Here is a 27,442-nt window from a genome sequence, read left to right as displayed (position 1 = left end):
CTCAGAGAGCTGGTTTTACCTGATGACTTTCATTATTCACCAAAGCTAATGCTTTTTTTTTATTATTTTTTAAAGGATGCTTTAATTGCCCCCAATCAAAACACAGAGGGCTTGTGTTCAATGTACAGTGTCCACGGCTCTTATTACAGTCAACAGAACTCTGCTGCTTGTCTCAACTGGACCAGGAGGGCATGCACAGGCTTCCACAAAAAGTATTCTCCTGGTTGAAATGAGGACTGTGAAGCTAAAATGGACAAAATTGTTATTTATTGCAGCCAAAATATAAAAGTTGGATTCCAAAACAGAAATACAAATACAAGTTAAACACTTCTCACAAGCATGAATAGATTTGGTTTGGAAGAGATTATAAGGGACCTAAAAAACAATGAGATAGAAAGCAATGGGCATTAGTAGGCTGAATCAATTATTCTCAGCCAGAGGTGACTTAAAAAAGGAAGATAATTATTTTAAAATTACTGTAATGAGAAGTTTCCAACTATTTAATGTACTTTTAAAAAATATCAGAAAACATTTGGATCAAACAAAATAGTAAGATTACTTACCAGGATAGAGTGCTCTTGCTCCCACTCTTGGCATGGATCAGTTTCACAATCACTTTCTTTTTACCTAGAAAAATAAAGCAAACAAACAAAAATACATTTCAGTTGAACAGATTTATTCTTTTTTTTTTTTTTTTGTTGGACCACCAATCTGAAAAATCCATTATCCACACAGCTAGTTCTTTGTCTTACCCTCACGATTTTTTTTTTCTTTTAAAGGTCAGTGTAAGCCTACCAGAAGTTCTTTAATGAGAAAATTGCTTTATCCACTTTAAAACACAATCATTTTCTGGGTAATCCAGCCTTGGAAAATGAAACGATTTTTCAGCGGGAAGAAAGCTGTTTTTCAGACTTGGCAGTTTATCTAAAAGAAATGATTTCCCAGGCAAAGACACAAGGGTAGTCTTATTGTCACGGAAGTTGCTTCAAAAATTAGCTGGTAACTTACTAGTGGGAAAACTTCAATGAATGTAATTATTAATTTAAAAAGAAAGTACTTGTGCAGTTTTATATTTATGTAACATTGTCAGACGGTAGCACCATAAAATTTGGAAGCAAGCTAAATAATAGCACATATAAATATTTATGGTGCATCTAAGTGATCTTAAATTACCAGCGGCATTGCCAATGTTCTACCTTGATATCTTTGTTTATAAAAAGGGACAATTTTTATTGCATAAAAAGCCTGGTAATGGCTTCAATTCACTGTTTTTTTTTCTGCCTCTTCAGATCCTTTTTCCTTCGGGAGCATTTGTTCGAGCTGACGTGAGCGAGTGGGGAATGGGCTTGACGGTGAGGACGCCGAGCAGTGACTTCAACAGCACCAGAGGTTTGTGTGGCCTCTTTGATGGGATCAGTCACAACGACTTGAGCAATGTGCCTGAGGAAGACTTCGTAGAAGAGTGGAGGTACTAAGCGAGAGAGGATCCCAGACCGGGAGATGTTCTCTAGCACTAAATCCAGGGATGTTGATACGTTAATTTCATTATGTACTCCCCTAATGACCTGGCAGAGAGATCTGCTTCATCAAGCAAGGGAAGCCTGGAGGCCCATTACCATCCAAACAGCATGGTGGCTTATTTTTCAGTCAGCACAGTGCACATAAGCAGTTACTGAGGAGAAGTTTTATATTCACAAGTGATGTCAACTTAACAGCTGTGTTAAGATCCCACTCAGCTGTTAAAAAAAGATGCAGTTCTCACCCGCACTGGAAAATGTAGATAACTGACAATAGGGATTAATTAAGGGTTTGGTATTTCCCTTGTTCTTTTATTCCTGAACACTAATTGCAATATGTGAGTATAGATTAAATGTTACATTTTGACAAAGTGTGGTAATATATGTACCATGCTAAAAGTTAATATCTACTCTGTTAATGATGATGGTGAGCTCAAAAAATTTCCACTTTCTAGGACACATGGTCTGGAACCAAAGCCAGGAGTCTGGCACTCTGACATGTCCCTGTCCCTGTCCCTGTCCCTGTCCCTGTCCCTGTCCCTGTCCCCAGCAGTAGTTCACATTTTAATTCCATGTTGTCTAAACATACCTAAAAGGCATTCCAAAAACTGAACTGGGCTGTTTTGGCTGTGTAGGTTTGCTTGTGAATTATGTCTTACAAATAGGGAGAAAATAAGGTGAACACTGCTGTTCATGTCTACCTGTGCCGATTTCTCAAGATCACCTCATGCCATGATATTCTCTTCTTTAATGTGGGAAGAGCAAGTGCATGAAAATTTAGCACAGCTGGATCAAACCCAAACCACAGTTAGATGGGTCAACACGCGGCTTAATTTATCACTTAATCTGTGCATGGGAACTTAGTACACAATAAATGCAATACTTTTTAGACCTAGTACATTTCAGAAAACAAACAAACACCTCTACTATATTCTAGTTATATTCAACCAGCCTACATAATAGCTATCTAATGGCGATTTTGACCTGTAGCTACAAATTGTGCTATTTAGAAATCAACAACCTTCTTTAACATCTTAAAATTGTGAGGCTGAGTCAGAACTTGCTTCTGGGAAGGCAACTGGAGAAATAGTTTGGTGCAAGAACAACCAACTTCTGCCTACCCAAAGAGAGGCTAACAAGAGCATTGAGAGCAGGTGGTCAAACATTTTTGTTGAAAGATCAGAAGCCAAGGCAGAACATACAGGAATTTACTTATAAAACAGTGAGGAGTTTTCTAGTACTTGTCACATATGATGGAGCTACTTCAGGAAAGGAATGGAAAGTTCCTGCTGTGTGAGAAGAGCAAGATGGGTGACAAGTTCAACTTCACAGTACTCCCAAGGATGGAGTCTCAAGGACTCTTCAGAAGCTTGATTCAAAAACCAGCAATGCCAATGGAAAGACTGTTACCTCCAGAAGAGACTGGATTAGTCTCTGACCCACTAACAGAGAAATGGTGCAGTAAAAAACACAACCTGGAGAATGATTTTACAGCCACAGCTTTTAATTTCATTTTAAATAACACTTAAAGCATACTATGCTTTCTGCAGCACCTGAAGCTAGTCTGAGTGCTCACCATCTGGCAGTTCAGCTCTTTCCCTGGCTCCCTCCACTCTCAAGCAGCTGAAAACAGATCTGTTTAAAACATCAGGTTTCCAATGTATCTTTTAAACAATAAAGCAACATCAGATCCTCCCAGTCCTTAAATAGCATCTGGATAAGGAAGAGATGAATTCTAAAACATGTATTTTAAGTAGCTAAAAGTTTTCCGTACCATTTGCAATTATTGAGAAATCAGGAGCACCGGTATTCCTTTTGGTCTCTCTGTAATAGTATCCAGCTCAGTTTGAAATACTTGTTTTTAGCTTTTCCTTGGTTATAATGGGCAACCAAGAGGAGAGGTAATCTAGTCATCTTGTGCAAAGGACAGGAGGCCTTTCCTTGCTCACCGAGGTACATGCCCGTGAGGAAGGACAGGGGCTTCCAGTGGTTTCCAAATGATTCACATAGAAATAGTGAAACAATTCATTTCAATAAAATACCAAAGTAAAAGTGTTTCATTTTGTTGAAATTTCCATTTGTGTTTTAAGCTTCTGTCCCAGTTTGGGATTACTTTATGTGATTTTTATTTATTATGTAATATTTACCTAGTCTTTAGTTTATCTGGTGTCCCCTTAAAGGAAAAAAAATACTTTTTCTGCCTTAGGTTTATTGTTAATTCGTGATGCAAGCCTGAGCCACCTCTGTTGCAGGTAGCACCACCAGTCAGGGCTGGATAAACACTGTGTGCAGGATGCCCACTGGAAATTAAAACTGTGTTGTCCAAAGGACAAGAACTCACTTCAATACTCCCTCAATCAGCAAAACATGTTTTATTGACCAGGACTGAAGGAAAGCCAGTGCTGAGCACGGAAGAGCTCGTGCATTTCTTTGGCACAAAAGGCATCCTGTTGTACCCCACTGTATTCTGCTGTGTCCACACATTGAAAAAATCGGATAAAGTCAATTCTTCTTTCCACAGTAGTGTTTGGCTCTGAAATGTTGACAAATGCTTTCACCTTCCTGAACCCTCTGGCTGCAAGACAAAATTAGTGCCAAAATAATTTAAATTTTTGGTGGTATTTCATATTTGTCTGGAAATAAAGTGTTGCCAGCTATTGACACAAGAAGTATCTTTTTCTATGAAACTCCAAGCCTCTTACACTGCACATATAAGATCAATAAGAGATCTTGTGCTCATGAAATTTCCAGGGAAACTTCAGTCATGGCTGTTTATTCAAGCTGAAGTTCATCTATCATTAAAGTTAGAGTAAATTGAAAAGAGAAAAAAAAGTCATCATACCTTACATGATAGCCTAACCCCATGATCATTAGAAAACTGCTTTGTGTCCAAAGAAAAGCTCCAAGAAAGCTCCATTAGAGGCCAAAAATTAAATTAAGTATGCATTTAAAAAAGGAAAAACTAAAAAAAAATAATAAAAAAAAGAGTGATCCAAGTCTTAGAGGAAACAGCTGGTAGAAAATCCAGGCAAGTGGATAAAGATGATTTTCATAATGAAGTATTTGAAACAGATATATCTTTTTTGTCATTCTCCAAGCTGTATCTGAATCACACCAGGGACAAATCCAAGGCCTTATTTCATGTGTAATATGCAAAGGGCAACCTGCACCTAAGAAAAAGTTCTGCAAAGTGACATCCCACACTTAGGCACTGCTCCAGCAAAGCACTTAAGCATCTGTTACCAAAAAGTCCCAATATAGTGCAAAAAAACTACAGGACAACTCAAGAAGGGCAGCACAGAAATGACTAAAGAAAACAGAGATTAAACTTAAGCATTTTCTTAAGTACTTTGTTAGATTGGGAATTTATACATCCCCCAGCCTGAGGGAAAGAAAGTTTACTTAGCAGTGTAGACCAATTTGTTGAAAGTTTCCTCTCTCTAATCTCTCTCTATTTTTAAACCAGAATACCTCCGGGGAAGAGTTTATTTGACAAGACTCCAGCACCTTCTGAGGGGAAGCAAAGGAAAAATTACTGCGGATGTCAGAAGGAGAGCACTAAGTCTGTGTCCTTGGTAAACACGCCGAATGCCTTTCAGACTCAATCTCCTGGTTGCCATTATGATAATGTGGATTACACTTCTGCAATCCCATATCTAGATGTTACATCAGAGTTTGTCACTCACTCAGGCGAAGAGTCTGCTTTAAAAAATGATGGGAAACTGTCAGCCAAGTCTTTTGATCAAAGATATCTGCCTAAATCGGTCAAAAAGCGAGGTAGCCCCGAGGAGCGATTAAAACCCCTCGCACATAATGTTTCCATAAAAAACAACAGTTTCCTTAACTTTACCAAGCCAACAGAACAACTACAGAGAGCAAAAAGGCAAGAAGACTACTATGAGTACTCATCCTTTTACCCACTGCATAGCCCAAGCCAGACAGACTCAGACAGCTTTGCCTACTTTTTCCCAGAGGATTATTTTGAAGGGATTCGGACAAAACTTCCACTGGGATGGCCTACTCCCAATGGTCTAACCTCTGCCAAAGCTCGGGAAATTTGCCACCAAATTCTCGCAAATTCCACCATTGGCTTGGTGTGTAAGGCTCTCCTTGGGGAACTCATAGATGAGGCCACTGATATATGCATTTTAGATCTACAGCTCAAGGATGACGTGGCCTGGGTGAGGACACTGACAGCACTTTTGGAAAATGAATGTGAAAGACGAGTGCTAGGAAACAGAGGTAAAGTGTTTCATGTCAGAAACCAGCCATCTGCTACCCAGGAGGAAATCCTCACCGTTCTCCGGTGTCCTGCTTTCTGTAACGGCAATGGACAATGCACGAACCTGGGCTGCCAGTGCTTTGAAGACCACAGCTCCTATGATTGTAGCATTGCCAAGAGTAAGTAAAAAATTCTGTTTGTTCCTACCCTACCCATCTTTCCATGGTATTAAAGTTATTAGGTAGAACATCTGCACAGAGTTGTTTGCTCTTCAAACAGTGCTACCAGTAAGATATTTGATGAATTAGTAATCAGTTTTTGACCTTGAAGAGCTGATCAAAATGTCTGGTTGGCTGGTCCTTCACTTTTTTTGCCTCAGTAACTTTTTAAAAATGGATTTTACAAGCCCCTTAGCAAATTGGTTTTGCAGAAGTGATTTTCTTTACATCTGATCTATCACCAGCATGCTGACAAGCAAGCTTCTGACAAAAAAAGAGGGTCCTGCTCACCTTGTGGTCAATATTCATGTTAACACTGTATAGATACTTCTTTTATTTTTCTCCCTCATTAACAGAGAATAAAAATTGAAATGAATTTCAAACTCTGTATTATTATATATATATATATGACAAAATGAACAGATAATATTGTCAAAGCCATAAAATAGTTACAGAATATACTTTAACCTGCAGACCTGATTCTGCAAATATTTCTGAATTGCCTTACATTTACACAGGTGACTATCCTGCTAGATTTGTTTCTTCTTTACTGTTCAGCCCCTCAATGGATAAATCCAAGTCCAGCATGAGTACTCACAGCACTTGAAACTAAGCACACACATAAATGTTCGCATTAATTTCAAAACATAAGCCCTGCCTCAGCAAACCACATAAGCTTAAACTCAAAGTTACTAAAAGGTACTTAAGGCTCAGCCACACAGTTGGGTTCCTGCAGCTTAAGAAGCAACAACATTTCAGCTAAGCTGAAATAACAAGGCATGCTCCTTCATCCATCCCAAATGGGGGGGAAAGCCTCTTGCTACAATGCTTAGGCTACTGGACAATATCCTGTATTTAGGACAGGCAAAGCTCCTATCCAAGGTCAGTCGCTAGTGGCTTAGCCGAGGCACCCAAATCTCAGACAGCCCTGGAGCTCAGCAGTACATCTGATACTCCCAAGGCATTTACTAGCTGGGACAGGATTATCCACATTCTACACAATAAACATGTTGTCAGTGCACTGATTTGAAGTGGTAAAATATATCCTGACATTTGCTTCTTTTTAATAGCAGGCTAAAATTTATAGGATCATTTTCTACATTTCCTAAATATTTGAAAAATTCATTCTCTTTCACACAGAGAACAACTGACACCAGGGACTGAGAAGCAGTTTGAGTAATTCTGCAGTATTTGTTCAATATATAACTCAATGTTTAACTTCATTTCTCTGTGAAAAATGTCAAGTCAGGATAGAAGAGTTGCTTAGACCAGATGTTTAAATTTTATTTTGCTTTTCTATGGCTGAAGTCCCTCAGATTAGTGGAAAATAGCTTCAGTATGACCTTTCAACTAAAATCTAATGGCACCTTGTCTTCTTGCTGTTACATCAACTATAAACAAGGCCAGAGCCCAGAACATGGCCTGAGACTGCGTGGTGGCTTAGGAATGGGAAATGATACATCAGCTTTGGCAAATGAGCTGTAAGCAGTTATTGCTCACTGGTCTGACTGCTTCATGTCTCTCACTGCTTTTGCTTCACTTTTCTCCCATTGAAGACAATGACGTAGTTGGTCTTCGCTTCAAAACTCTTCTCTCTTGGGAGTGTGGTTTATTGGAGTTCAAAATAAATCTAACTATTGACTCCAGTTTTCCAAAGAGTTCCTAGTTCGGCCTTGGTCAAGATACAGACTCCCAGCAGCCTCCTCCTCTCTCCAGAACTACTTCCCTGGAAAGATTTCTTCTCCACTTCTCCTGGCCTGCAATTTGGTTTCCACAGAGTGAGAGCTGCCATAAGGATGTTGAGATTTTTAGTTGCATGCTCCCTGCCAGAGCAGCCTCAGGCTTAGCCTGGTCCCCAGGGAAGTGAGCTTGGCTTTGGACACTCGGAAGAGTCACGTCACTGCAATTCATAAAGTGTTTGCTGGTCATGAGTTTGTTAGTGTTTCAATAAAATTAGCATTCCCTGCTGCTGCAGTTTTCTTAAAAAAATACAGAAGACCGTTTCCCAAAATTACCACACACTTTTCCCAACATTTCAAGGCAATATTTAATGTAAAAATCAACAGACCACTGTGCTCTCTCGCACACTCTATAGACTTCACATTACACCGACTTCAATGCTGTATGCATCCATAACCTGACAACTGCCTCACTTTGGGTCCGTGTCCAATAGGCACAGGATTGCAGAAACGCTCAGCTGTTGCATGGGAAGGAAGCTCTGAGGTATAACGCAGGCTTTGCAGAGGGTACTTCACCCAGACCATTCACCAAGTCAAAAAGTAGACTCAAATAGGTAAAATGATCCATGTCTGTTGTGTATTATAGCTTATTACAATTTTGTACATTATGGCTTAAAGTCACTTTCCCAAAGCCCTCTCTGAGCTTCAGTGCACATTTTCTAGTTGCAACTAAGAATTTGTATTTTTTTTTAACTAAAACTTGTGAAACATTTTCTGCCGACTTAAACTTTAAGTACGAATATTATTTTGTATTCAATAAAACCAATGAAACACATTAATAATTAGTACCCAAGAGGAGAAGAATGCTTTCTAGCTAAGTAAAGAGAGCTCAGAAGAGAAAGCATGAATTAAAAATGTAGTAGAAATTGCAATGTTGAGCCACCAGTATTCATTTTGCTCTGGAGGAAGAGGTAGTGGGATAACTCTCTGATGCGCAGACATGTCTTCCCAAGGGTGCACCTGACCTGGTGCACATTTACCATTCATTTTTCTTTTCTCCTACCATACTAGTGAGATTGTATGCTGTCCTCTCATCAACAGCAGTCAGTCTCCAGAGAGACAAGACAACAATTACTCATGCTGTATTCCACACCCTGGATATACACGGGGAACTTACACACTTGTACAGAAGAAAACCAAAAACAAAAATCAGAATGTCACAACAGACTTTTTATAAAGGCTAGTAAATTCACTTCAGTTGCTAAAATCTTCTCTGCCAAATACAGATATATATTTTTTCTGTTTGTAATCTCTCTACCAACTTGTACTGGGTAAAGCCCTGAGCATGCACCACAGTTCATGGGATATACCCTATAGCCTGTGGAAAACTCTGAGCTGTTTTAGGCATGAAAATAAGGGTGTTAAAGAGGAGTTGCTGTTTCCCAAATGTTCATGTAGACAATAAATTTACTTAGTAATTCACTGTGTGTTCCACTTCGTAAAGAAAATATTTATTCAAAATACTTTGCAATATGTTTCTCATTAAAATGGGAACGTTGGGATTAAAAATCAGCTGTTTAAGTAAATACAGCTTTAAAGTTTTTCCTTTTTAGCCCACAGACCACTGAAAAAAATACATCAACATCTGGAAAACAATTGGCAACATTTTTGACAGTTTGTTTGGTAAAGAAGTGATCCTCTTTAGTATAAAATCTGGGTTTTGTTTGGCTGGATTTCACTGGGTTTGTTGTTATTTTCCCTGAAAATGAAGACACTAGAAATGAAAAAGATCCATTTCCTGACCAAATTTATCTAAGATACCACAGTATTTACAAATGGGAGCAACAGTGATCAAGAGAGTTGCAAATATCTTCTGTAACATGGGTTCCACAAATAGAAAACACTTTGAAAAATATTTACCTTTGAATCTGTAAATTGCTATTGCTCGACTCTTCCCAGAGCATGTTGCCCGAGGAGTCCTCAGCTCTTCCAAATGATGAGTAGGAGGCAGTGCAAATTTCCCCTAATGTCAGTGGTAACAGTTTGGAGATTTTCATCCTGTTTAAAGAGAAGGGTTTGCCTTCGTCTGAGGAACAGAGCTCTGAAAATTAACTTAGCATGTTCAGTGGGTACTCACCAAGATTTTAGTGAATACCAGTGATTAAAACTGTTTTTTTCTCTTTTACTGACTTCTGAGTATTTGATCTTATGTCTGTGCAACAATCTTTGAATATTATTTCTGCATGTATTGCATGTACTTGTGACCTCAGTGTTAGAGAACATTTCCTCGCGCAAGTACTGACAGAGGCCCATAATCATTGAAAATGTCCAAATTACTCCACAGCTTCTCATTTACCTCAGAAGTTTTATGCTTACCTTGTGACAACCTTAAGTCAGAGCTTTGGACGCTGGAAACTGAGCTGGCTGCAATGTTTTTGGAAAGCAGTGATCTTCAGGGAGGTCCAAAACACAAGGGTCTGAATTCAGTCCCCTGAAGTGACCTTGGGACCTTCCTTGGGACAAGCATTTGAAATGCTGTTATGTCCTTACAGAAGGGTCAATAATTTAATTTGGATAACTTGGTTTTAATTCCTTATACTAGATTACACAAGTGTATTTCATAAAGAAGAAATTAAGAACAGGATGTGTCTTTTGGTACTCATTCCTGCTCCTCTCCCAGATATCCTGGACCCAGCTAATGCCAGACTGGTGAAAAACCAGTGTGTGCTGGGGGGAAGCTGGCTCAGGCAGCCAGGCTGAGAGAACAGGACCTGATGGCTGGGATAGTCCATCCCCTGTGCTACTGGTACACAGATAACGGGATGGAGACACATCTGAAATTCAATCTTTGAGCAAAACCGGGGAGAAAAGTATTCCAGGAAAATTAAAAGAAAACTAGGTAACAGCTGGCGAACTGGATCTGCAGAACTATCTCCTTTGTCTTTGCATTGGAAAATACAAATTTCTAGAGATGGGACTCTGCGAGAGAAGTTGGTTTCAGCATTAACAATGGAGAGGGAAAAGTACTGCCATGGTCTACAGTGAGTCAGTGTGATGAACTGTACTGAGCTTCATGTATTACAGTCTATTTATGAATTCATTTCTGAGTGATGTAGAATATATATTTTCAATTTCTCTATGTAACAATACAGAAGCTGTGTATCTATAAAAGTACCTGATCTTAGAAATGCAATGCAAAGCAGATCTATGCATCCAGACAGAGGTCAGATGCCCTACAAGGAGAAATAAAATCTTAGTTCTGGCACTCCAATCACTTGGACTTTATACTACTTAGGAAAGGTCAGCTAGCTAATTCAGTATAGACAAGCAACACACAAGTGTGAGCTTCACCTTTAGCTGTTCCTGATTTTAGAGTTTTATTGGCAACAGTCTTTTAAGATATCTGCTTGTTTTTACATTTCACTGGCAGAAATGTCCTCCACAGACATCGTGTGATGTAACACCAATTTGCAAGCAAAAGTACTACGGTATCGTAGAATAATGATGTGTTTCTTAAACAACAGTTCAAAAGACTGGATGTCCTCAGAGCTGAAGTCCTGCTGGCATCACTAAAGCCAGGATTTCACACCAGAAAATGCTATTAGAGATAAAGAATTAAGATTAATCTCAGAAATAAAGCCGCATCTTCTAACAGGAACAGCTTGAGCTTCCTAACTGACAGCTCGGGCATCCTGACCTGTCCGGCTGTGTGCAGGCAGTCATCACTGTGCAAGCACAAGCAGGATAAGCCTTTAGGCTTTTTTGCTAATAAGCACAGGTTCTCTAGGAAGGGAAGAAAAGGAGTAGAAATTAAGAACCGAATTAGGTTTATGCAGGACATATAAAACTGCTGCCTCTCTCGATTTCTTTTATAAAAACAGGACCTAGGAAACAGAAAAATGAATATTGATTTTGGGAATGTTAATGTTTTAATTCCACTGTCAGGAAAAATTTACTATCCAGGAAAAGCTACATGAATAATAAAGGAGAAGGCAACTCCTTTTCCTGGCCATATATTTTCCCATTAGCTCCAAAACAAATCTTCATCTAATGTTCTTAGCCTGGATTTTTATACATGAATTAAACCTCCCCCAAGATCAAGGAGGCCATCAATATAATTCAAGTATCTTTTCCAAGGTCACCCAATCTCAGCTGCACAGCCAATACATAACAATGTGTTCTGCCACTGGTTTTGACAAGCTCACACACACATACACAGAAAACATGGCCATGCAGTATTTTTAGGGATCAGAATACAACCCATAACACATTTGGAATATTTTAAAAGGAAAAAATGGAGAAAGAGAGAAGAAAGCTGTATTCCCCCTCTCTGCTTGCCTCCAGCAGGAGCGGTCCAGGTGGCCAGAGCTATAATTATCCTCCCATGAAAACTGCAATTTGGAGTTGAAAGGCACCTCTGAAATTTGGCAATGCTCCAGAAGCTTAGACTTTCTTAATGTTGCTTAACATTTCATAAAACCCCCCAACACCTGTATAAGGTGCTTAAAATGTCATTACCACCTGTAATTAAATGCAGAATCCAATTACTGTGGATAGCAAATCAGGTTGGTGCTTACCATTTGTATATATTGACCATGTTGATTATATATAAAAAAAAAATAACTCAGGACTAGTAAAGCACACATAGAGGAATGTAATATGCAGATTGTATGAAGCTCTAAAGAGCAATTACAAGATAAAAGGTAATGAGGAATAATAAGGACAAATTAGTTTCAGTGAAGTAATGACACTTGAAGTTTAAATTTCTATGTGAAAAGTTCAGCAAAGAAAAAAGTGAGCAAAAAGGATAGTGAGAAGATGGGAAGTTAATGCTTACCTATCATGCTTACGGATATACCACTGTCATATCAAAACAGGTGTCTGCCTATCAGGGTATTGTTACTAGGAAGTTCTGTGAATCCAAGAGCATTTTCAGAGCTGTGAACCACAACCAAGCATGTGCCTCAGACCCATCCAAAACAGCAGATACATGAATTACACCCTGTTACTTTTAGGATGATTGTATAGACCTGTCAGAATTTCTTCATATGTTGTAATTAAAGCACAAGATACTTTAAAATAAAATTATATTGAGTAGCAGCACAAGGTCTGCTATTACTGTCCTAAGGCAGGGACTTCATGAGATAAGTACTAGTGAAATCTTGATGTTTATACAGTTGTGCTTGATTTCTAAGCATAATTCCTGTTTTTGAGGATGAAACATGGGGGAGCCATTTAAAGATAGGATTTAAGTTGTTTTGAGATCCTCGGATGAAAGGGGACAGAGGATTTCAGTCCTCTAAGTCAAACATCTGCTTTTGAGGTTTTGCATGGGAACATATTGACTTTGTAATAACTATGTTTCTTCCACTTCTATCAGTTCAGCGGTCTTTTAACTCCAGATCATGGTGCCATAATGATTATTTAAGGACTGTTAGTCTGTCAAATAAATGGTTACTTCTCGGCACATGTAATATGTGCTTTGTCGGCATGATACATCACAACAGTGCAGAAGGACCATTAGGATGTTTTGGGTCAATAGAAGTTTGCCATGCATAAATTAGACTATACATAGTATAAAATGCATACTAGACTTTTCAAAGAAAAGTAGTTAATTTCTTAAATAACTAAGATAGCTACAGAGTAACATACTACTCGGTGTATGTAGGTGGTAGGTAGCCTCTGTCTCTACTCCCAGCCTGCAGTGCTGGCATGACATCTTCAGGGAAGAACTACAATTGATATCACCATATGCACCTCAGAAATAGATACATACCTGAAATTATGGAATTTCTATCTGATCCTCTTTACAGGCACTGAATGATCGTTTTTGCTTGTTTATATTGTTGTTTTCCTGTATTTGTCTTTAGATTAGTAAATAAGCAAATATCCACAACCAAGCTCTTGGCTGATTTGGCAAATCACGTTATATGGCAGTGAGAATGCAATATGTTTTAACAACTAATTGTGTCAATTTTTCAAAATTAGATTTCAAAAGATGCATCAAACGTGCTTGTAAGAGAAGTGAACACTATAGTTACTACTTTTAAACTTTTCTGGCCAAAAGAGAGTACTATTACTATAAAAAGATGGAAATTTTAAAAGGTTATTATTCTTTTCAAAGCTTTTTTCTTTTCAAATAATAAGAAGAGGGGGGTCTTAAATCACAGGGCTTAAGTTATAGGTCTTAATTATCTGCTTAATTATAATAATTCCATTGACTTTTATGGGTGAAGTATTAGCAAAGTCACCATTAGTATTACTTTGGATTACTTATATTATGAAGAAAAAGATAGATATCAAGGAAAAGGTCTCTTTTTACAAATGAGCCTTTTCTCCTTTTGCTCATATTGATTATTGCCTTTTCTATTCCACAATTCTGAGTTTTCTTATCTAGCCAACTGAAGGAGGAGGTCTGAAAATTTCTTATGTCCATGCCCACCATGTTCCCTTGAATATGTACTTGTTCATTTGGCAACAGCTGGACAGTAAGTGAGGCAGTGGTTTTAGATTCTAATTTGGAAGTTGACATAACTGTTTCTGTCAAATACACTTTTCTTCAGTAATAATTTCTGTAAAGCAGGGAACACTTCATGCAGATCTCTCACATGAGATGTTCAGTACACTGCTTCCATGTCACTGGGACTGCGTTCTTTACATACAGCTTAAGGACATTATGAATAAATTCTTACTTCCTTCATGATGACATTAAAAAAGTGAAGGAATTTTCACTGAGATATCAATGCTTTGCAAAAAAAAGAAGTTTCTATACATATAACTTGAAAATGAAAACCTTAATTTTGAGAGTTATTATCTCTACATAGTATAATTTTTTTCCTCAGTTTGCCTGATCATTTTGGAAAATAGATAAAGAATAAATATGAAAACACATATTAAATAATTCAAAATATAATTGGCTTCAATTATTCAGCTTTTTCCTAGGCAAACATAGGGATGAGGGAAACAAAAAATATATACTTTAAAATGTTTATTTACAAAACACACTATATCTTTCTCCCAGACATCTACAGAGGCACTGTCCTCATCTTTTACTTACTACTACTACTACTACTAAGTTAATTACTAAGTTAACTATGAACAAGCTAACTAATGCTAATAATAGCATGTTATATAAATGAAGTTATTTAAACGAGTAGTTCCTGTATATTTGGACTCTAAAAATTTACTCCAATATGTTCTTTTCAGGCTAAAAACAAAGGTAGCATTAGTGGGCATAATTATAAAGGCAAAATGAGTAAACAACAAAGCTGTGAAATGACTCACTATGAAATTTTCAAACATAATATTTTGAATATAGGACTTACCTGTTCTTGAAAATACTATTGACGTATTTTAAAAACGATTACCTCCAAACAAAATGTTTTGGTAAGACGTAATAATATAAAGTGTTGCTGTTTAGCAAATACAAGCTTTATAAAAGAAGCATAATTAAAAACTAAAAGAAAGAAAAAAAATTGAACCTATCCCAACTTATTATTGATATCCCCTGATTGACACCATTGTACTCTGTTTTATATGGATGGAGACAGACTTTTCCTGTCACATAAAACATTTCTACCTAGAGTTTTGTGGGTAATTCTCAGGAATTGACAAGCTTCATGATAGTTTTGAAGCTTTTCTTCTTTTCATAGCAATTTTAGTTCACTTTTTGATAGTGCAGATGTGATGAACACATCTGAAAAGACAAACATCAATATCAGACTTAATCTACTGGTTTAGCTCCCAGTTCTTTCCATTCAAAGCACAGACCTGGCTGAGCTGGAAGAGGGCTATTAACTTGATAGCTACAAAGTCAATAGAAACCGCATTTTAAAAGGACACCAAATCCTCAAGATAAGGGACATGGAAGGTTGCATGCTCAGTGATCCATACCATTTCCTGCAAATCAGATCAAGAAGATTAGTCTTTTCTGGTGATTAGTTTATTTGCTTTAATGCAAAGCAGTGAGAGCAGTTCAGTGAAACATGTAGCTAAACAAAACCATTTTCTGAAATGTATAGAATTAAATGCTAGAAAAGTTTACAAAATTATAGGTTTAATTTAAACTGACCAAAGCCAGACAATCCAGATGCATGTGTATAACTTCTTTACACCATGCTGTTTTCAGGCACTGCAGGAAATTTTAGACTTAAATCTTGTTAAATCCAAAACAAAACAAAAAGCTCTGAACAAACAACCTCTTTCTTCAAATACTCACACACACATACACACAATAAATACCAAATTCAAGGCTGTTTATGAGCTATAGAAGGAAAACCTACTAAATGTTCAAAGGTATGATTTAAATTGACCTAAAGCAAAAAATCAGTACTAACCTAAAACTTCTTTATACTGTGCTTTATTTTGTATAAACAACCCATAATCTACCAGCACAGAATATTCAAGCAGCCGTGGATAAAAAACTGTTCATAACAACCAGCTCTTCCTCTGATTCAGTAAATGTAAAGATGGACAAATTACTAAAAACAACCAATTGGGTGCTAGCATGGGCACAAGGACCATGATGACACCCAGAGGCATCTTCCTGCCCAAATCCCTTGGAGTTCCATCACTGCAGCTATTACGTGGAGCACTGCTGCCCGGGTTCCTGCTCTGAAGTGCCTTCAAGTGACTGACAATGAGATCTGCTTTAGGTAGGACAGTAAGCACTGTGAATGTGCAACCCAATCTTATATTTTACCACCCATCAGGGCTATCTAGAAAAGAGGCAATATTCTATAGTTAACAGCACACTTCTCTTCCCCTTCTGTTGCTGAAGTAAATTGCTAGTAAGCCTTTTAAAAATAGAAGAGATCAAATAGACATAAAATGTCATAGTGAGCTTTCTAAAGCAAAAATAATCTACCATATTGTTGCAGCACAGGGATGCTTTCAGTGTGAAATTGAGCCAGTCCATTTCTTGCAAGCAGTGAGTTAAAGTACTTGCAAAACATCTTTGCCATACTCTGCCAGGGCTTGCTCTTGCTCTCACTGAGGTGTCTGACACCGATTGCTGATTTGACATGGGCAAACCAGAAGATTTTAAGAGAAACTTGGTCAGTGGAAAGATTGGCAGGAAAATGGGGATTTAGTCAAACGTTACATTTACAAGGGGATGTCTTTCAGGATGGACTCACTCTTCAGATCACAGGTTTGGCTACCTTTCATTGCCATCCAGCATGACCCAAAATGCACCCTCACTGCAAAGCTTGATTCGTGCATAGCAAACATACATGTCTGCAATCCTAGATACTAGAAACCTGCAGAGCAGAACACTAGATCTTCATGTCAGCTAAAGATCATAGGTCTATAGCTTGCTACTCAGAAAAAGTTGGGTTCTTTGAGAACTGTTTTTGGAAGCAGGGACAAACACTCCTCGTCTAGAAGCCAGAGAGGTCACCGATGTGCTAAAAGCCTTCAAAACAGCATTAAATTGCTAGCCCTTTTTTCTTAAGGAGGCATTTCAAATGAGCTTTGGTTTAAGGACACCATGAATTCCAGAATAATGCATTCAATAGTTGTGCATATGATTGCTGTAATAACCCTGCACACTAAATAAATACAATATTTGTACATGTATTTGAAAGGAGGAAGATTCAGACTCTGTCCAAGCTGTGAGACAGCTGAACATCAGTCAGCCCTGACCCAGAACCTTCACGTCTGCAATAGCCGGGTGTCCACAGTCACTCCAGCAAGCTCTGGCACAGAGTCTGCTCAGACAGCAAGGTGATTTCTAGCACAGGGCTGGCTTGCAGCCGGCCGCATCAGGACCAAGCAAAGTGAGCTTGGTCTGTCTGCACTCACCTGCTTCTAAAAACCATATCCTGCTTTATAAATATTGTATTGGACTATTAATACAGACAATTTTCTTTTTCACTTCAACGGTGCGGCAGCCATACCAAGTACTTATGATCTGGTGCTTGATTTGTTTTTCATGACCTCAACTGCTTATTTACCACCCCAACCAAGAAAAGCAGGGCAGTCCGTTCCCTTCTCTTTATCTGAACAAACTTCTTGCTAGTTTTTATTTCAGTTCTGCTGCTCCAGCCCAAAGTTGCACAAACAGTGCTGAAGAATGTTTATTTGTGCTAGGATATATTTCTATTCAAAAGTGGAAACCAGACATGAACTATATCTATCTATCACTAAGACTTCAGTAAGTGTAGTTTTACAAAATTCTCGATTTTGTGTCGGATGTCTACATTTTGCTTCCATGCTTGTGCATGCATATTATTGATATAAGACGCTATAACAAATACCTATAAAACAAATCGTGTATTTATGCAGTGGTTTTTTTAAGTCTATTATGTAGCCTGTGCTCCTTGTCAAGTTTGACTCATGTAAATGCTTACAGAAAGAATGTGCTTTGTCAGCAGTGCCAGCAGCTCTGGACTTACTGATCCTTCCTGCAAACTCCTTCTGTGGGTGAAGCAGTGGGACGGGGCGGGCTCCCTGCTTCACAAGGGAGGCATGCAGCAAACACTGCAGACCAACTGGGATTGAACCAGTACTTCTGTCTAATCACCCAAGATGTCGGAGGCCTATTAGATGCAGAATTTAAGCCCAAAGTCCTCTCTTCTTCTTGTTCCATGGCAGTTTAATTAAAAACTGGTCTTTTCTTTTACATTTCCCCAACATCTCCTGCTGTTTGTCACAGTGTCCCAATGCTTCTACCAGGCAAGAGCTGCATTTCAGGGGTGGTTACCCTGTGTGTGTGCAGACCAGGCATTAGAAATGCTTCAAGGTGCCCATGTCTGAGCTTGTGGATGTGAACACACAGCTTCTTAAAACCTCCTTCGTAACATGATTGCACTCTGCAACCCATCCCAGTCCCAGGTGCTACCCTGAGCTTTGTTTCTTTATGTAACAGTAAAATTCAAAGCACTATTTTGGCCTATAGGCCGTACAGAGAAAACGAGGAGGAGTATCTCTTCCAGATTATATTTCAGCATTCATACCTCTAAAGATAAATTATTAATGTTCAAACAGGTCATACCTTGCACTAGCTTGCTCCATACACCACCTGATTTCCTGTAGATCTCTCTCCTGCCTCTTTAGCTTGCCCCACCACAGAAATCACACATCAGTTCCCATGTCTCCATGACCTCCAGTTTCTCTGAGCACCTGCACTTTTGCCCTTACTCTCACCTTTGTGAGCTCTCCCAGCTCTCTCCTCTGCTTCCGTCTTCCTCCCCATCATTTTTTTTCTGAACTACTTGAAGCTATTTCTCCAAGTTTTTTTTTTAGATTCGCTAATATTTCCTTTCACACGCCTACCTCTGTGTCCCTCAAGCATATGCCATGCATAAGCTTAGTAGTTTCCCCTCCGTAACACTGGAAGCAAGGAGCAACAGCAGAGCTCTGGTTGTGCTTCCCCCAGCGAGAGCAGGAATATATGGGTGAGTACCCAGCTACCGACTGCCAGACTTTTCCAAAGCTAATGCCATTGACATATCCCCTTCTACATGTGGATGAAATGGGTTCATATATGCCAAAAATGGAAAACAGATGGAAAGACAGACAGAAAACCATGTTAAAAATAAACGCTTAAAATTCCTACATCCATTAAGTGTTACCTCATTTTCAAAAAGAGTTAGATTAAAACTAATGAACATTTTTTTTAAAGTGGAGTGCTGCCTATACCAAGGTCTGAAGTCTGAACTTTAGGATCCATTTGTTTAAAAATGAGCCATAAAATTTCCCTTTCCATCAGACTTTCGCCCTCTCCTTCCTCTCTTCCAAGCACTCTCTGCACAAGCCCTTTGTAAAAATCCCCAGGGGGACTCCACCACCTTCTCACTACCACGTCAGAAATAAAGGAATAAAGAATTAGCTTAAATGCGGTCTCCTACACCACCGCACTGCTTATTGCCCCCTTTAGAGCAGTCCGAGCTGAAGATGGCTGGAAACAGATGGCCAAGGGAACAGAAAAAAGCCCGCTCAAAGAAAAGATCACCTTTATCAAACCACAAAAATACACAGTGCATTTTTTCTTCCATGAACTTCTCACCCCTTCCACCGGCAAAGAAATCTAGTTTTCATCCTGATTGACCCACGATACAGCCAATCTTGAGAGAAGATACCCACAGCATATATGGGAATGTATTTCCTCCAGATTTAGATCAATTTAAAGATGCTGCACACAAGTGCGTATGGCATGGTTTGAGAGAAGAAAATATGAAATGCTGTGCTGATACTGTAAGTCATTTCAAAGAGCACTGAGGTTGGGTAATTTTGCCTTGGCCCCAACACAGCAGTGTCACAGTAGTGCCAGGATGCACATAAAGATGTAAGAAACCCTCTGGGAAGCGTGTAGGGCTCATCAAGGAGAAACCAGCCTGAAAGCATGGCCCTGGAAGAGGAATGGCTGCAGGAGGCTGCTCCTGCGCCTTGCTTGCTCCCAAGTTACGGGATTTTACTTCACCCACAGAAGCTTGAAAATCTGCAATGATAATGAAAATGTTAATGCAATCTGAGCTACCTCAGTACTAGTGGGGGGAGCTATTAAAATCTCATGAAAAACATAATGAAGCTTTTATTATTATTATTTTTATGCACTAACCACAGAAGAAGGCAATTTATCAAAACCATTCACTACGTCTGACTAATATTTTTGTACATTACAGGAATCCACAACTAACTGATGAATGCTGGTAAGCTGTAAACCATTTCTCTTCTTGTAAATATTGCAAAGTGTTCAACAGTGCTGCTAATACTGCTGCAATAAAATCTTTAACCAAAAAAAAGAAAAAAAAAAAAAAAAGCTAAAAGCAATTCAGCATTTCAGACATACAGAAAAAATCTTTTCACTATTTTTCACATTTATGTTGCTTTCCTTCCTTTCTCTGGAAAAATGAGAGTCATGCAGCGATGTTGTTATGGGCTGCAATCTGGCAATGTTTAAACAGCATTCATCCTAGTTACAGCTTAAATGGCAAAGCCCTAAAGGAACAGCGAGGTACTGGGGAAGGTTATCAACTCAGCTAAGGGCACTTTGCCCCTTGAATCAGAACTGAGCCGATGTACCATTAAAATGATAGGCGACACAGAGCTTCTGGTTTAGATAAGCTACAGCTCAGGGAAAATTGATGGGTGCTATTGCTTTTCCAGAGCAATGGTGATGGGACAGGGAACTGGAAAAGCTTTGCAGCTTCTCCTTGTCATGTAGCAGGGAAAATAGCTTGCAGTACACAGTGCTGGTGCATGACATGCCTCCCAGGGCTCCTGGTTATGTCCCTGCTATCAAGTATTTTCAGGAACCAAGAAGCAAATCCTCTGTTTTGCATTATTTGTCACCATAGTAGCTTCTCCTGGCCATTAGAGCTACAAATATTACCAAGGACGATATGAACCCATGATCCTGACTGGCTGCTGTTATTGATGGAGGGTGTTAGAGACCTTCTGAGTGTTGTGCTATCCAAGTACCTCTGCTGATGCAAACATCTGCCCAATCGCATTTTTACTTAAGATGTGAATTCTGCCATTTAAGTAACTTGCATTTTGACTCTGCAAAAATTACCCCAATATGAAAGCAATGAGTAATTTTAAATGATGAATACCTGAAGCACAACAGAATAGAAATGAAAATTTACCTGAGAATCATAAAACATTTTAAAAACAGTAATGGGTGAGATTCAGCCTTGTAAGGGGGACAGCACAGGCTGTACATCACTTAAGGCCTATTTCAGGCCTCAAAATGGGATCTAAGTGAAAAAGGTGGTGCACAACGCTTGTGCTGACACTGCGCAGAGCTGAGCATCATGCATTAAAGACTTAACCCTCAAAGCAAGCATTCCTTTGAGGACCATTATTTTTATTATATCCCCAGCTTTTGAAAAAAGAAATGTCTTTTATGCAGTTCTTTCACCTTACGAGGAGTCTGGTGGCACAGCCATCTTCAGATACTTCCACCTGCATGCTCCTCCATCCAGCCTGTGCCGTGACACCCTGTCCTCCCAGCTGCGCTCCTCCAGCTCGCCTGTTAGCAAAAGCATTGCCAGTGAAGTTCTTTTATCATGAAACCATGAACCCAAGCTTCATAATTGATCCCACGAGCTGTATAATGCCCAGCTTGCAGTATTGGGTGCACAGTGCAATTGCTCAGCGGAGGTTTGCTGCTTCCCAGCTTGACAACTGCTGCTCCTCTTCCCAAGAGAAATTTGCAGAACAACCCAACAAAAAGAATTAAAACAAACCCAGGAACAGTGAAAAACACACCATCTCTGATGAACCAGAAGGGAATAGCATGTGTTAGTCTCTAAAGCATGACATCTATCTCCCCTTTTCAGAGCAAGCTTTGGAAATCACGGGCTTGGAGAACAGGGGCCTCTGCGACATCCGCACCTCCGACTGCACCAGGACCCGGGTGTTTGGCTTTGGCTTCACAGATTCCCCCAACCTGCACTGCGAGGTTACCAGGCTAATTGTAAGCATCTTCCCATGGACTCATCAAGTATTGATGCTACGGTCAGACTTTGACGTGTTTATATTAAATCCTGAACAGTGCCGAGTGCCAGTCACTGCCGCAGCAGGGTGCGAATACTGGGAGATCCCATCGCCAATGTGTTTGCCACGAGCCGGGGGAGATGAAGCAGCTCTGCCCTTTCCAGGACTGGTTCCTTGGAAATGCAAAGCTGTGTCTTCCTGCCAATTTGCTCTGTGGGGTTTTGTTTAACTCTTGTTTGGTTCGGCTGCACTGTAGGCCAGTGAAGCTTGAAATCACAATATTATTTCTCATTTTGTGCATCTGCAATGGGTACGCTTGGTTGTTTCCTTAAACTCATCTGAATGTTAAGTGTTGTGGTTAAATACAAGGCTTCCTCAACACAGTTAGAGGCTCCTATGTGAATTTTCTTAGTCATAGTTCAATACCAAGTCAGAAGTTCTAATAACTACTAAACCTGTCTCTTCTGCTCACACTATAATTTTGTTATAAACAACTACACACAGGCAATTATTGGAATGAATTGTTTGGAGTATCCGCACATGCAGACATGAGGTATTGGATTCATCTCATAAATCCACCTCATAAAAGACATTCAGCCTGATTCCCATTCATTACTAACAAGACGCAGCTGAGATTTGCCTACCTTGCCCACTTATGACTGTGTAGACTCTAAACAAGCAGTGATGTTTTATGTGGCCAACCTTGCTAAGTAGCAGACATTACCTGAAGGAGCCAGAAGGTGCACAAGCTGGCTGCAGAGCCCTAGGAGCAAAGACAATGCTGCTCCAGGACATTCACCTGTCTTGTCCCAGCTGCTCATCCAAAACACAGGCTGCAGCCCTTCCTAAATCAACAGGCCACTTGCATGCATAGAGGAGCATGGCTTGCTCTTTACTGTGTTTACAGGAACATCACTTCTTTCAATAAACCATCTGTAAATGCCTTATATTAATAATTAGAAATATAAACATATGTTGACAACTGGAATTGCTTTATATGAGCCTTCAGTTTCTGCACTCTCCTTCTGTTTTACTGTAGCATCTCAATGGCGAATGGATATCAAGAGAGCAAGAAACGACACGAGCAGATTTTCTCAGCTCTGAGGCTGTTGACTGCCAGATTCCTGTCCTGAACATCACAGAGACAGAGGCTGTGCACTTTGTGGCTGGTGACGAGCCGTTCGCAAGATGGCAAGTGAAAGTAGGAATTTCATATGTTTCTAAGAAATGATTTAGAAGAAGGAAATCAATTGTCTTGGTAAATCAAAATGCAAAGTGCAATTTGCATCCCTTCAGAACTGAAGATGCCTGTAGAAATTCTCACATTAGTATTGGGGAGGGGCAGAGTGGGGGGAATGACACGACACAACCAAAACAACAGGAGTTAAAAACAGGTGTCTTCGTAGGCAATCCAAAAGTGCAAATTGCAATCACTTCTCCACGTAATCACCTGAGATTGATGCAGTTGTACTAATCAATTGTTAATCATTAGTATTTCATTTCTGGAAACCCCAGCTCAAACTCATGATTAGGAAGCAAATGCAAGGCAGTTCTGACCCCTGGGATTCAAGGCAGACCCTTGCACAGCGCAGGAGCGAGCAGGGATGGGACAACCATGGACTTGAGTGGCAGCCTCTGCAGTACCCACACATGCTGGATCTGCTCTGCTGTAGTTTTAGCCCCTTTTGTTCCCAAGGTGATACTTAAATTCTAAATATTTACAGGAAACCAGTGTCTTGTTGACCTTGTGCCTGCTAACCTTGGTCTCGTGCTCAGTCTGGCTGGTTATTTTCTGCAGACTGCTTGCTTTGCTAAGACTGAGCTCATTTAAATGCACCATAGCTGAGAAAAATATGTTGCAATTGTAGAAAACTGCAGATGTGATTTGAAAATTGCCACATGTAAAAATGAAACGTAATACAGTCTCTTCACTGTGATGTTGCTGCGTGTCCTGTGCCCCACAGCTGTCTCTAACATGGACCAGACTGGGGACACATGTGGCCATGGTGGTTAGGGGCAAGGGAAAGATGCTTGCTAGAGCATATTTGCTAACCAGTAAATTATTTTTAAAATGTGGGGATCTGTAATTAAGAGATGTGTATAAAGTTTCTGAAGGAACAGAGCCTGGCCATCAGCTGAGGGCAGATTCTGCACCTTCCTTCTGGAGAAGGTGCAATTTGGGCTCTGAGTCTGAATCAGAAGGGCAGTTCTTCTGCTTAGAGTTCCTAAATTTCTCATAGGAGATGCTGAACTCTCCCAGTTGTGAAATGAAATGTGGTGGAAGGACCTGAAGGGACTGGGATGTAGCCCGGAAGGACAGCTCACATTTTTGCATGGGCATGGGGCCATTCCTCCAGCATAATCATGTTGGCTACCATATGCCTCGGACATATCACGATTCAGTTTGCTTTCAATTGCTGCCTTCAAGCCATGAAAAGGTCTGTGTCATTTTTTGATTTTTTTCCTCCCAAAACATATGTTTTTGCATTTGAGTTCAAGGAAATCTCCACACCTGTGAGCCTGCTGCCCTTTCCCTTGCCTCTGAATCTTGCAGAAAAACCAGCTTCATGGCTAGGCAGCGAGCACACAATTAAATCACCTCAGCCCGATCCAGCCGCTGGCATGCTAATCCCGGCTCTCCTGTGGATCTTTTTGCTGAATAAATTGCGAAGGCAGAGCTCGAAGCTCAGTTTCAAAGGCAGTGAGCCCTATGTGGTGGTACAGAGAACAAAATGATGGAACTTTTCAAGATAAAAAAAAAAATGATTTGAAATGATTTCCATGAGTACTCAAAATTTTGCGCTCCAGAAAATTCATGGTAAGACTTCAACATTGATCTTCATGGTTATATTAACATATACCTTTTAAAATGGAGATGGAAGTTTTTCCAAAACCCCAAAACAATTCTTTCTGGAATCACCAGTGTTCTACACTTTCAGAATCTCACCTGCCCTGAAATCAAATTTTAGGGGAATCAGCAAGGTTTCACATAAGCTTTTTTCACTACCAAGGCTGGGGAAGCGGGGGCCTCCCGAGCTCTTCTCAGGGCCTTTTCCTGTTATCCACTCCTGTATTCATGTTTCAGATTTTGCTCTTTCCTTCCATGACATGCTGCTGCATGTTAATAAAGTACACAGGCTACATCAGGGTGTTTGGGATAGTTCATTTAGATATCAAAGTTCAAGCTCCTACTTGGGCAGCAGATGACTTAGGTTGTCCATCCAGATGTCTGGGTGAAGAGGTGGCAGAGCTTGGCAGGCACTTATCTAATTTGGGAAGCAGGTCTCTGGTTTATCTTCAATTTGTTATCGTTGCCTGTATTTGTCAAGAGTAGCAAAAATATTTGCTTGGAAGTCAGTGAGGCAGGAACTGAATTTGAATTCAGCAAGTCTTCACAGCTTTCATTTTTCATTTATAAAATATTCATGAGAGTCAAATTTTATTTCAATGATGAGGGGCACAAATAGCCACGATGAACGAAAGGCACTTGTCCAGAAGTAGCGGCTCTTCCTTTCCAGATGACACGTACGTAAAAACAGCCAAGGCACAGCTCTCAGCGAGTCTCTGGCTTTTAAGGGCCAACTGAATCTGAATGGAGGTTTGCCCAGCTTAGGTCTCATCGGTGCTTTTGGAGCATTTGTTTCATGTCACTAAGGTGACTAATGGAAAAGCAATTGAAATAACTATAAAATAAACCAATTCTAAAAAGACACCAAGATGGAAGTTTATAATAATCTGTAGGTAAAATAAAACAAATTGGAAAGAATTACATTTCATTCACAATGGTCACTTCAGACAGAGAAATTAGTGCAATTTTAGAGCTCTTTATATTTTTCCCTGTCTACCGATTTCACCCATTATTACTGCATTAGTACTGAGACAACACTAGACGCTCTGGTTAAAGGACGAAATGAAATGTAAACTGCATTAAGAATAATATATTCTTAATGGAAGTCCTGCTGCCAATGAGCACTGCTGTTTAGTGAAGAGCAGGTCTCTGGGGGTTGCCTGTTTTGTTAGTTCCTCATTTCCCTCTGGAGAATAAGTTCTTTACTTCTTCAGAAAGGGGGGTTACATTTAGTATAACACACCATACTCTAACATCTTGACTGAGTATGACGCTCAGAAAAGAATATAATTTTCTTCCTTAAGCTATACCATTGAATTTTATTTCAATTTAAGTTAGCCCAAAGTAGTTGTCTCTCTTCTAGAATTTCATACTCTGAATACCTATGAATACTGTCTGTTTACCTACTTGTACCGCTTTCTGCAGAAACAAATGCTCTTAGCTAGCAGTGCATTTTGAGCTGAGAACAATCATGTGTGACACTGTGGGAGTATCAACTGAGTTATGTTCCATGAGCTTTCAGATTATCCTTAGTGAATTTATGATAATTGATGCTTTTTATGGAATTTATTAAAGTAATTTTTTATTCTCTGCACCTCCAGTTTTCTTTGTTCGATTTAACATACATTGAGAACCGAAATAGTTTGTTAACTGATCAACTTTGTACTCTTGGCCCTGTTACTGATGAGGGGATGTGGAGCTCAGGCTGTGCCAACCAGCCCTTTGGTCTGAGTGAGCTTCTGAAGTGCTCTGTATCTGCCTTCTCCCCTGTGGCTGTGGTTCCTCTGCTCTGCCTGCTCTGAGTCACTGAGGGAGACAGAGGTCACAAAGATATTAATTTCTCACAAATGTCATGAAAATCAAAACAGCAGAAGTGCAAAGAGGCTTCTAGTGTCTGCACAGTGGGAAACAGCATCCCTTCTCTGCCTGGGGAAGCCACAGCCAGTGCATGTACATGAGCAGGATGGTCAGTGCTTGGCTGAGGTGCAAGAAGTGAAAAGTATAAAATACCTGATAGAGAGGACTTTGCTTTCCTGCTGGTGTTTATCAGTGTTTTCTGCAAGGCTTACACCAGCATTTTTGCATTTGGGTACTCTTTAATATTCACAGGTCTCAAGAGGTGTTACAATGCTTTGTCAAAAGTTAGCTCTCCACATTAGTCTGGCATCTTTTCATTTTTACTGTAGAAAAATTAAATTAAAATGTAAACTCACATCACTCTTTTTTATGCAGTCATATGAAAACTGCCATTCTACATTAAGGCTTTCTAAGCTACCCACGTGTACAGCAATGTCCTTCTAATGTACCTTCCTGTGGAAATAGGACTGTTGCTGTCTGGTATTATAGAGCCTAGCACTTTTTAGAGGTTAATATAGAGCCACCTAAAGAATGTATGTTCTTTTGGTTTGGTTTGTTTTCCTCAAGCTTATTTACTGATTTACCATACAGTAAGAAAATGGTTCAAAATTTCAGCCAAATGTCTTAATTTTATTTCACAACTCCTTGAAAGGCAT

At 39.5% G+C, this 27,442-nt stretch overlaps 1 protein-coding gene across 6 annotated transcripts in view; it reads left to right on the top strand.

The window, feature by feature from the left end:
* LOC106041006 (von Willebrand factor D and EGF domain-containing protein-like) overlaps positions 1 to 27,442 on the top strand; it is a 177,936-nt gene that overhangs the window by 74,400 nt on the left and 76,094 nt on the right. For all 6 annotated transcript variants that reach the window (XM_066999142.1, XM_066999140.1, XM_066999141.1 and 3 more), the window contains 4 exons: positions 1,290 to 1,468; positions 4,984 to 5,918; positions 21,925 to 22,061; positions 23,121 to 23,282. In XM_066999142.1, coding sequence (XP_066855243.1) covers positions 1,290 to 1,468; positions 4,984 to 5,918; positions 21,925 to 22,061; positions 23,121 to 23,282 — 1,413 coding nt within the window. The remainder of the gene's footprint in view (positions 1 to 1,289; positions 1,469 to 4,983; positions 5,919 to 21,924; positions 22,062 to 23,120; positions 23,283 to 27,442) is intronic.

This window comes from Anser cygnoides, chromosome 6 (genome assembly GCF_040182565.1).
Source record: "Anser cygnoides isolate HZ-2024a breed goose chromosome 6, Taihu_goose_T2T_genome, whole genome shotgun sequence".
Classification (NCBI taxonomy): domain Eukaryota; kingdom Metazoa; phylum Chordata; class Aves; order Anseriformes; family Anatidae; genus Anser; species Anser cygnoides.
The sequence above is the reverse complement of the archived record's forward strand: the minus strand, read 5'-3'. Positions and strand labels throughout refer to the sequence as shown.